General features: G+C 39.3%; 1 protein-coding gene across 1 annotated transcript in view; it reads left to right on the top strand.

The window, feature by feature from the left end:
- Positions 1-12,125, top strand: part of Adgrv1 (adhesion G protein-coupled receptor V1) — a 530,822-nt gene that overhangs the window by 514,746 nt on the left and 3,951 nt on the right. Inside the window, 2 exon segments of the mRNA XM_050152479.1 lie at positions 2,804-2,992; positions 5,611-5,788. Coding sequence (XP_050008436.1) covers positions 2,804-2,992; positions 5,611-5,788 — 367 coding nt within the window.

Here is a 12,125-nt window from a genome sequence, read left to right as displayed (position 1 = left end):
CCTGTTCTAGCCAGTTTTTTCCAGCACTTCTTGTTAAACTTGTGACCTGGGACACGAAGAACTCACAGAACTGGTGGCAAGGACAGCTGAGATCCTTGCCTTCGCTGGTCTTCCTAAAGCGAGAACGCTAAAGACTCCTCTGTGGTTAAGCACACACCCCCTGCTCTTGCAGAGGACCTGGCTGTGCTCCGTACCACCCACGTAGCGACTCAGGAATGCCTGTGACTCCAGTTCCAGGGAAGCCAGCACCCTCTTTTCCCCTCTGTGGGTTTCCACATGCATGGGATGCAAATAAATCCGTGAAGGCACATACAAATAATAAATAAATCTTTAAAAATAGTTATGAGAATATATAATCCTTTAGACTATATGGTATCACTTGTGTATATGATATCACTGAATATTGACTAATAAGCTGAAATTCCTAGATCAAAAGAAATATAGAATGGGGCTTGATGTTATAGTCAATCCAGACATAAAGATTTTTAAAGCATTTTCATGACTATAGGAGGGCACTGAAATAAAACAGCAACACACAGACAGAATTGGCTTCCCTGTGAATGCCAGGAGGTGCAGGTGAGTGGGGTCTGGAGCACAGGAACTTGCTCCGCGGTAGGGGCGGGATATCGTGTCATTTGTGAGCAGTTTGAGCATCAGAACCACGCATGCCTCATTCTCACACCTCAGTGCCTGGCAATACACACAGTGGATGTGCACCGTTCTACAGCCTGACAGTCTAGGCGACTCCTGATGTGGCTTCACACAGCCCTGCAGCAGGAGCCTGCACTCAGCATTCAGTGGTTGGAAGGGGAACTTGTTTTTAGCCTGAGGTCAGAAACTTCCACCGCTGAGGACAGCGGATAATGGAGGCCCCTCTTCTCTATTTGTACAGCTTGGCCCAGACCAAGCAAGAGTCATTTAAAGATAATCTGCATCCTTTCCTTCTTATTTTAGCCATGTTTGTGTTTCCCAGGGCACGTCTAAAAGTCTCAAAATATTTACTGTATACTTCCCTGCTTTTAAGAAAAAGAAATGCGGTTTGCGAATGTTGTTCTGTTCAGCAGGCAGAGTGTTTCCTGGCACACGAAAGGCTGCGTTTGAAAACAAACAGGAGAAAGACTGTTGGGCTTTAACAGATGGGTCCTTAGAGATGGGTTTTAAAGCACGGGTTTGGTTTCCTTATCCAGCTTTTAACCTGTCACTTCTCAGCACTTACAGTGACCCTGAAAAATAAATCAGTAACATTTGCACAGTTTTTAAGGCTGACACTTTAATTTTTTTCCTGTTTTGTCTATCGCTGTGGCCTATGTAATTAGGTCATAGTCATGTGAGAAGCGAGTTGTGTGAGAAAAATGTTGGATGAGCACGAGTGTTTTCAGGAAGATGTTGTTTCTATTAATGTGTACTTGAAACTAAATCATGGAGCCTACGTAATTTGGAATATGAATGTCTCTCCGAAAGAACCGTTGAACCGAATTCAAAAGGAAATGTATGCTTCTGCTTGCTCTTGTGAGATGATTACAGCAATTAGTTTAAAAAATATGTTTACCATGTACAGCACTGCTTTGTAAACATGCTTAGTTGTGGAGACAGTTGAGAAGCTGTCTCCCCAGTAGGAGAACAGTCGTGACCCTCACGGTCATCCCAAGACCTGAAGAGACCAAATGCTGACCCGTGTAGCATGGCTCTGTCCCCTCGGTTCACGTAGGTAAAGCATTGCTTATGACTGCTGGGCCATGGTGTTTCCTAAGAAACATTTTGCTATTTATACCAGTAGGTAGATATTTTGGGTGTGTACAGTTGCTATTGCTTCAATACCTTAGAACCATGGAGAGTACAAACTCTATACAGCATTGACACTTACTTATATTTCTGGAAAATTTTTATATGTTATTCCATTTCTTCTTTAATTAGCTGAGTTTATTTTTACCTTTCTTGATTAACAATTTTAGTAACAGATATTCTTCCTTGCATTAAATTTTTTAATACCAAAACCACCGAGGACACATTTAAGGTATTTTATTGTCTAAATAAAATGTCAGAGTGGGGTCGAGGGACACACTGCTTTGGAGAGCAGTCATACAGTAGAGCACGTGTGGAAATCATGACAAAAAGGAGTGTAACGAGCAGAACACAAACAAAAACCAGTACCTTCTTGTGACGGAAGCAGAGCAATTATCAAGAGGTTGAGCACGTTGTTGAGGAATTTGAAGGGCTAACGGCTTTTGAAGAATGCATGAGATAGTGCTGTCGCTCTTGGGAAATATTTATGGAGAAGCATGGACTGCTAAATCTTAAGCAATCCACAGTCCCTATGCAGTGACTTGGTTCCAAGTAACATAAGTAGGTGAGGTGCACACAGGGTGTCAAGTGGCACTTACTTGGCTCTCTCCAGATACACGGAAAGTAAGTGGAATACCTCAATTACTAAATAGGCATTCGGTGGGAGATGAATAAAAATAAAGGACAGGAGGTTTGCCTTCTAAAACAAGATGAATATAGCTCAATAATAAATTTCTGTAATTTATTTCATGCGTTAGTAGGCTACATCCAGAGTTACTAAATATATTCAGAGGAAAATGATTGATGAGCGCTCAGTCTTCCTAAGCAACACTGATGATCATTTTGTGACTTGGAATTTACAGCGTGGCCTCTAGTCTGACTGCTGGCACACTCAGTTGCTCCTAGATTTGAGTAAGATTGGAGCCTCCTGAAGATGACCAGCTAGCTTACTGCTGTGTTTAGGCTTCAGCTCTGCTGGCCAGACTGCCTTTGACATACCAATGCTTTTTTCTTTTTATAGGGACTTTATGTTTTTGTGGTTTATTTCATTTTACACAACCAAACATGTTGCCCCATGAAGGCCAGCTACACAGTGGAAATGAACGGTCACCCAGGACCTAGCACTGCCTTCTTCACTCCTGGGAGCGGAATGCCTGCAGTTGGAGAGATGAACAAGTCTACCCAGAACCTCATCAACGCCATGGAAGAGGTGTGTCCCCGGCCCCACCCTGACACCCTCTCACCTGCTGAGACCAGCCCTTTTTTGTTAAAAAGTGAAGACAAAAGATGCTAACCAACTTTTGAGCCCATCCCTCTGTGCGGTGGCATTTGAAGGATCTTAATTAGTTATTTTTCTGTCCTGTGAGCCACATGGACCAGCCATTTTTATTGAGAAATTAAAGCAAAATGTGTCATTTCCTTCAAAACCTTCTGATATGACAGGAATTGAAAATGTCTAAGAAACACTTTTAAAATACCATTCTTCCTAAAAATCACACTCGAAGTCATCCTTATCTGCTTCTCCCCGCACAGTTCTTTAATCCCAACGAAGAGAAGCAAACAGGCAGGCACTCCTTTCTGTTTAAATCCACCAGTCAGTCTAAAGCAGAGCTCAGAGGCTGTTTTGTGGCACTCCTGAAAAATCTAGGCGGGATTTCCTCCACAAAATCTGCCTCCCACTGCTGGCTACATTATTCTGTCCATATACGTTTGATTTCCTGAGTCTGACTCACATACCCTCCACCCCCGCCTTTTGGCAAAGTGTTAGTCTGGACTGTTAAGCACACCTGAATACATCTATTCTAGAAGAGGCAGTGAGGCACAGCCCTCACCACTGTGCAGCTTCGCGATGTGCTTGTCTGCATGCCTTGTGAATGAAAGAAGCAGGTGTGTTTCTTTCTTTCATACAAATGCATGAAATGAAGAAACATTTTATTGAATAAGAAATATTGATAGGATGATAGATGGATAGATAAATAGATGATGATAGGTAACTGTTAGACTGTTGCTAGAGATATGATAGACAAAGACAGAAAGACAGATAGACGATAGATAGATAGATAGATAGATAGATAGATAGATAGATAGATAGATAGATAATCTACCTGCCCAGAGATACCTTATGTGGGATGTACTCTCATTCCTGTCAATTTAAAATTGAAGCAAATGATTACAATGTCATTACTGTGTATAGCCTTTTTATTTGAATAAAAAATTACTATAAAGAATTATCAATTCAGAATGGATAAGCATACATTGGATAAAAATGGTTGGCCGGGCTCATAGGTAGGAGATAAATAAAAGTGCAGATTAAAAAGAATGTATTTTGTCTGTCAGATGAATAAGTTTAAGAAGGATGTTTAAAAATTGAGATATGCCAGAGCTAGAGAGATGGCTTAGCAATTAAGAACACTTGCTGCTCTTACAGAGGACCCAGGTTTAATGCCCAGCTCTTACCCTTGGCTTACAACCTTCTATAACTTCAGTTCCAGGGACCCAATGCTCTCTTCTAGTTTCTGTAGGGACCAGGCATTCACATGGTGCAAAGCACACATGCAGGCAAAGCACTCATACACATAACATAAAAATAAATAAATCTTCAATTTTTTAAGAAAAAAAACATTGAGATATGTCTTTAGTACTTTGATATTGAAATCTGGTACCATTTTATATGCCATATATTTTTGAAACTGAGTTATTTTATCATAACTAGTGACCAAAAGGCTAGGAGTGTTTTTAAGATCCATCAGTCTTGTTAAATCATTACCAATTTAGCATTTGTTCAGCTCTGACCTGTCTTGTGAAATATCTTTTAACTATGTGTGGCTGAATGAAAGTAACTAGCATTACAGATCTAGTTTGTCATTTACTCAGTGACACTGTAAATGTCCCAGTGACAAATGTACCCAGAAGCTACAGTATCGGAGAACTTAAATATGAACTATTTTTGTCACTGAAAACAGTTCTGTAGAACAATGCTGTCCTCGATGCCTGGACTCGTGGTGACGTTCATCTGAGGTTTCACCTTCTCTCAAGTTCATCTCTGAGGTTCTTGGTTTCCTCTTCTCAGTATGAAGTGTCCCTGAAGTCTCAGCAGACCCTTATGTCCGAAGGCAACAGCTGTGACCCTCCCGTTCCTGGGCTTGAGTGTTCCTCTGGGGTGTTGCACAACTGCATAGCTTAAAGTCTGTCTGCATTCCTCAGAGGCTCAAAATTGGCTGTGATCCAGCTGTCAATGAGAGACTGCGGAGACGGTCTAAAAAGCCAGCAAGAGCAGGGAAGGGCGGGGGAAAAGAAGGATTAAGGGTTCATTTGCCACTAACCTGGTTTGCCACTAACCTGGTTTGCCAGTAACCTAGAAAGGCAGGAATACATTTAATCGTCTCAGAACAGAACTCCTTTGAGCGTATAGTCAAAAGCAAAGAAGGATTTTGATAAATTCCCTTTAGTTCAATATGTTCTTTGTATACTGGCCCCAATTAAAATATATTTCAGATTAATAATTTGGAGGGTTCTTCTGAATTTCCTTAATATACATTTTACAAATAAATAAAGAGAGAAATAGTTTTATCTCCCCATACATGGTATCATAGCAATCTACATGTGATTTTGAGAAACTGTCAAATCATGAGGTTATACTAGCTTGAGGAGAGGCATGCTTTTCTGAAGAACAAACACAAAATGCAAGCTCATAAAAACAATTCAGTAGGCCATCCATAGTTTTTAATGAAATGCAAAAAAAATTGTTGCAAAAATGGGCTTCAAAATTACTGCTTACATTCATGTTATCAATTGTCACGTTCTTCTGCTCTTGCCCCAATCCAAAAGGTGCCATCTGACTGGGAGAGAGCATCCTTCCAGCAGACCAGCCAGGCAAGCCCTGATTTGAAGACAAGTCCCCAGAATGGTGCCTCATTCCCTTCTTCTGGAGGATATGGGCAGGGCTCCCTGGTAGCCGATGAAGAGTCCCAAGAGTTTGATGACTTGATATTTGCACTAAAAACTGGTATGTATAAACGAACCCACAACTGGCATTAGAAACTGGCAGCCTGCAAGCCTGTTCCTTTCTCTCCCCTTCCCTGAGTGCAAACGCACTGTCAGCCACGGCATGTCCTGATTCTCATGACCCGTGTCTGATCCCAGTCAAGCCCTAGGATATTCTGTTCCTAGCATCAAATATAACACAGCCAAAAATAATTTACGATTTGCTTTGAACAAAGAAAACAACATATCCTAACTAAATGTAAATATCTGTGTCCTAAAATCTGGCTAGAACACCAAGAACTTAGTAAGTCGGATTCAGTTTAAGGAAGCTCGCTGAAGGAGTTTGCCTCTGATATGCAAAAAATGAAAAAAGAAAAAGAATTCATGAAGACGTATTCATATACATTCAGAAGTCATGCAACAAACATGTATATGTCTGCAGTTTTCAAGGTGTACAATCACATGTCGTATTTTATTGACTGTGTGTGTGTGTGTGTGTGTGTGTGTGTGTATGTGTTCAGTTCCACTCAATCTATAACCCTAGTGGATAGTTCCTCTATAGAGAGCAATAAGATCCTAAAGACCCCAACACATTATCTAAAAATGGAGAAAGTGAGAAATCTGACTGAAGGTCACATGCTAGTGGAAAAACATTAATGAATGCAAGGCATGAGGAGAGATCGTCACTGTCTGGCAACCCAAGTATAAAAAGAGTAGATGGAAGGGGCCAGGGTCAAGATGTCCTCTTCAAAAGCATGCTACCAACATCATGTTTTTGGGTTCCACCTTCTGGATATTCATTCAGTTTTTAAAAATATCAATGAATGGCACTACTGACTAGGCCAGAGTGAGTCCCCTGATTTTAAAATGACCTTATAGAAAATCCTGAAAGGAGTGCTTTGCTAGGGGCCTAGGTTACTTCTCAGTCTGATCAAGTTGGCAATGAATATTAGCCGTCACAGTAGTTTAGCTTAGATACACAATGTGCCATAACTCTATTGTGAATATTAATCATTTTAGAGTTTTCCAAGTCCTATAAACAGTTTTTAAACATTTTCTTTTTCAAAAAATAATTGAAGTATTCCTATTGTAAAAGTAGTAATGACATTTTTAAAAAGCAAGAAGATTCAGTTGCAAAGAAGAAGCTTCTTAAATGCTTACTTAAAAATGTTTCTGTGTAAAGTAGCTTGATTTTTCTATGACCAGATATTCCTTTGGTAAAGTATTTTTGTCTTCACAAAGTTAATCTCTTACATCTTGAGAATGACTGGAACAACCCAGGGACTATATCTCAATTTGTATTCCATATTAGGGTCTCATTATTAAGAACAGTAAGACCACAAAGCACATCACTGTCCCCCGGCCCCTCCCTATGCCCACACCCAGAATGCCACACTGCCCTCGTGCCCTTTTGAGAAATGACAAATCCAACTGAAATGAGAACAAACTCACCCAGTCATACACAACAGGTGCTGATACTCAAATGACAGCAGAGGGACCTTTCAAAACAATGAATGATCAAATGGATGAAAAACACGAAACCTGGGACTGCTGTGGAGGAATAGACACAAGAGTTAAAGAAGAATAAAATAAATAATCAAGAAAATTGTAGAGTTTTGTAATCAATGGACAAAGCTCTCTCAGTTGAAGAATGTGTAGTGTTTAAACAGGAAAGGAATGGAGGAAGGGCATTATACACTCAAGGAGTCTAAAGAAAAATTTCAGCCTTAGTGTGAAGCTTGTTTGTGGAGAACATCATTAAGGAGGAGAAGGAACAGTGGCCCGAGTAGGCTGAGACAGTCTCACAGGGGCATTGCTCACACTGTCAGCAACCAAAGCAATGAGGAGTGGGAGCGAGCACACCCCTCTGGCTGCTTGTAGTTGGTCCTCAGGGAGCAACCCCTGCCAGGGTGCTTCTGGGAGACTATAGATTCACAGCCCACATTAGCACTTTGACAGTTATAAAGTGTAGTAGGAGGGAGCCACTTGTTTGTCCATCTGCCCTACTAGCTTAGCCCCAAAATAATCACACAGAAACTGTATTAATTAAAACACTGCTTGACCCATTAGCTCTAACTTCTTATTGGCTAACGCTTACATATTAATTTAACCAATTTCTTTTAATCTGTATATCACCACAAGGTCATGGCCTACCAGCAAAGTTTCAGCACGTCTATCCATGGTGGCAGCCCATGACTCTGCCTTTTTCCTCCCAACATTCATTCCAGCTTTCCCTGCCTACCTAAGTTCTGCCTTGCTATAGGTCCAAAGCAGTTTCTTTATTCATTAATGGTAACCACAGCACACAGAAGGGACTCCTACCTCACTAAAAGTGCTGTAGAAAGACCTACTTTATTGAATTTAACCTCACACTTCTGGAATACAGTTAGTGAAAATTTCCTTTGGGGAGTACAGAACTTTTGGTGCTGTTTAGCATAATATTAAAATGCTGTTTGGTAGTCCTAAGTAGTTGGGCACTTATAGTGAATCATGGAGGATTTTTTTTGAGAAAAAATAACTTTTAAAAAAAAGTATAAAGAGTAAATTATAAGCAGTATCAGAAAGGCTGCAAAGACCTCAGAGTGGGCCAGGGTCATGAAAATAAGACCCCACATAGAAAAGGCCAATGAGAACGGAAGAGGGCAGGCCCTGAAGAAGAACAGGGACTGATAGAGACTTGTTTCTCACCTGAGTGAGTGGTACAGAGCTTCCTTAGTGTGGTTTGCTGAGGGAAACTGGAGTGCCTTGATGATAAACATTCCTCCTGAGTATTCACAAGGTTCAAAGTACCACTGGAGATGGTAGTATTTAAAATGCATCAGAGCAGAGATTTTATTGGTAGTTTTGGGAATCATTAACTCTGAATTAGGAAAGGGGAAGAAGAGAGAAGAGAGGAACAGAAATGAAGAGAGACGTTAGAGAGAAAGGGAAGAAAATAGAAGGGATGGAAAACAGAAACACACTAGATGATGCTTCCCTCTGTGTCAGAAGGGAAAAGGGTCCCACCAAGAAATTCTAGAAAATAAGAAAGGCAACTAAATACAGAAATGAGTTTTTGTGAGACTGAAATGACTAGTTACATAAAACATTGAGTAGAATTGGGACTGAAAGAGGGTTTACAGATTATGATTAGGTTCCCTAATGTGTTCTGTAGGCAGTACCATTAGATCTTTATGTTCAAACACTGAAATAAGATGAATTCTTGGAACATAATTAAATTAGATCTGTGGGCTATATATAACAAGTACTGGGTGTATTTGGTTCAGGAATGCATGGAATGACTTGCTCAGAGATTTAGCTTAGCATTCCTTAGAGTTCCCTAAACTCATTGGGAAAAAATATTTTAAGAGATCAAAATAGCAATCTCTAACATTGCTTCTCTATATTATGGAAAAGATACTATAATAACCAAGCATCAGTCCCTGAACACATTCCATCATAGGATATGGTCAAATAAAAGAGCCACCCACATGCTTTCTATCTACAGTAGAATTCAACATTGGCTTTTAGTCTGGATTTGGCCTAACAAGGTGTTTTGCTTGATTTACACAGCATTTTAACAGTTTTTGAGCCAATATCAAAAATGTAGAGATACAGTATATAAGTCTAGAAAAAAGTCTGACAGCATGGACTTTAAAATAATTGGGATGTTAGCATACAAAAAAATGGGTTTGTTATATTTTCATATACAGTGTCATTATACTTTATTCTTATGTGCCCCATCACTTCTTCCCTCTGGCTGAACCTCTTCCCTCACAAAGAGTTCCTTCCCTTCTCCTCTACCCTCATGCTGTCTGTTTCCCTTCTTTCTGTATACCTCTTCCTTCTCTCTCATCTTGTCTGTTTCCACATCATATATGTATATGAACATGTATATTTAGAGTCCACATGAAAGAGAAACATGCTGTGTTTGTCTTTATTGTTCTGACCTTTAGGTCACTTTAGGTAAGGATCTTGAGTTCTATCCATTCTCCTGTATGACTGAGTAAAAATTCCATTGCTTGTATCCACTCATTTCTAGATGGACATCAAGGCTGATTCCATACTTTGCTATTGTGAATAGTGCATCATTAACCATAGATGCACAAATAGAGACATGGTGAACCCATAACTAAATTGTATGTTAGAAAATTCCTGTGTAGACTACACACTTCCAGAAAAGTGGCAGACTATAACAACAGCAAATAAAAGCAGGGAGCCTTGCTATGTTCCAGTAATATACTTGCTGAGGAAAAAAATCAATTTAATCAATTTATAGTGGCTTCGAAGTAAATAAACTAATGAACAAGTATGTGAAACTAACCAGAGATAAAGATACCTACAATTAAAACTTCAAACATCAAAAAAAAAAAAATTGAAGAAGATACTAGAAGAGGGAAAGACACCCCTGTGTTCATTGACTGAAAGAACTAATATGTTACCAGATTAGATCTACAAATTCAAGGCAATCCTCACCAAAATTCTAATGTCATTATACACAAACTATTTTTCAAAAATATTATTGTCCCATATCCATGCACATTACTGGCATTACTAGTTAGACTCAGTGGGTTAAAAAAGAGTACATAAATTTGGGTGGTGAATTGGTAGGAGTTGGAAGGAAGGGAATAGAAAGATGAATTAGATCTAAACAGGTTGTGGATGTATATGAAGTTCTCAAGAATAAATAAACAAATATTTTAAATTCTAAAATTCATAACTAATCACAAAATACACGAGTCAAAGCATTTTTCAACAAAATAGAAATTCTGATGACTTCACAATACCTAATCTCAACTTATACTGTAGAGCCATAATAACAAGACCAGCACAAAACTTCCACAACAGACATATACAATGGAGTACAATAGATAGAACACGGCTACAGCCATATAGTATTGACATGTATCCAGATCATACATTGACCAAACAATAACCTTATTAATGAATGATGCTGGAAAAACTAGATGTCTGTATGCAAAAGAAACTAGATCCATTTCTTTATCCTGTACCAAAATGAATTCAGAATAGATCCGAGACCTAAATGTAAGTCCTGAAACTACTAGAGGAAAAAACATTCAAGATAGAAGCCCTCTGAGTCAGGCGTAGACAAGAGTCATCTAATATGGATTCAACAAATGACAAATGGATGACATGAAATAAAAGCTACTGCCCAACAAAGGAAAATGTCATCAATGTGAAGAGACAGCTATAGAATGGGGGGGGGGAGGTATGCCAATTAGGCATCAAGAAGGAGATTAATATCCAGCATTTATAAAAAGCTCTAAAAATTAAATACACAATTGTCATCCAGCCAGCAATTAGTCTAATTAACTGATTAAACGTTTCTCCAGAGAAGAAACACAAATGGTCAAGAAATACATGAAAAAGCATTTGAAACCCTCAGCCATCCCAGGAATGTCAATCAGAACTGCTGACATGGTCTCACCCAGTCAGCATGGCTCAGGTCGAGAAAGCAGACTCCTATAAGAAGTTTTTAGTTTCTTTTTGAGAACTAACAAACCCAAGGACTGTTCCTAAGATGGCCATCATTATCCATGTCTGCACCCCCACATTCAGGAAGTCAGAAAAGAGACATCATTCCAGACAAGCCTAAAGTGCACTTTAAAACCCTTTCTCAGAACACAAATAAACAAAACTATTGTTTATTATTTAGCTTATTTAAGGATTTCCTTATCCTATTGAACTTTAGCTAGTTGATAATTAAAAGATAAAATAAGAGTTTATGAATATGTTCTATGTCTTTTCCCTCAAAAGGGGATGTGCTTTGTATCATTGTCTAACTGGGGGAAAGCCACATAAATTGTGAGTGGGTCACAAAATCAGAAAACCCCACATCAAAACCTTAGTTCTGTGGTTTCCTTGCTTTGAGTCTTCGGCAAGGAACTGAGCCTCTCAATTTCCTCCTGTATCAAGTTATGGAAGTGTTGTGGCATTAAGAAATGTCTATGTACCTTGGGATTTCTGTCCGGTGCTCCAGTGTGGGTCTCTGTCTCTGTCTGCTTTTATCGCCTGATGAAGGTTAATATTCTGGAGGATGCCTATATGTTTTTCTTTGGGTTCCCCTTATTAAACATCTCTAGGATCACTAACTATAGGCTCAATGTCCTTTGTTTATGGCTAGAAACCAAATATGAGTGAGTACATCCCATGTTCCTCTTTTTGGGTCTGGCTTACCTCACTCAGTATAGTGTTTTCTATTTCCATCCATTTGTATGCAAAATTCAAGAAGTCTTTGTTTTTTACTGCTGAGTAGTACTCTAATATGTATATATTCCATGGGTCCATGGGTAGGTTGATCCCGAATTTTCTGAGAAACTGCCACACTGCTTTCCAAAGTGGTTGCACAAATTTGCATT

This window comes from Alexandromys fortis, unplaced genomic scaffold (genome assembly GCF_014885135.2).
Source record: "Alexandromys fortis isolate MF-2015 unplaced genomic scaffold, M_Fortis_MF-2015_v1.1 scaffold_47, whole genome shotgun sequence".
Taxonomy (NCBI): domain Eukaryota; kingdom Metazoa; phylum Chordata; class Mammalia; order Rodentia; family Cricetidae; genus Alexandromys; species Alexandromys fortis.
This window is presented reverse-complemented; position numbering and strand designations above follow the sequence as displayed.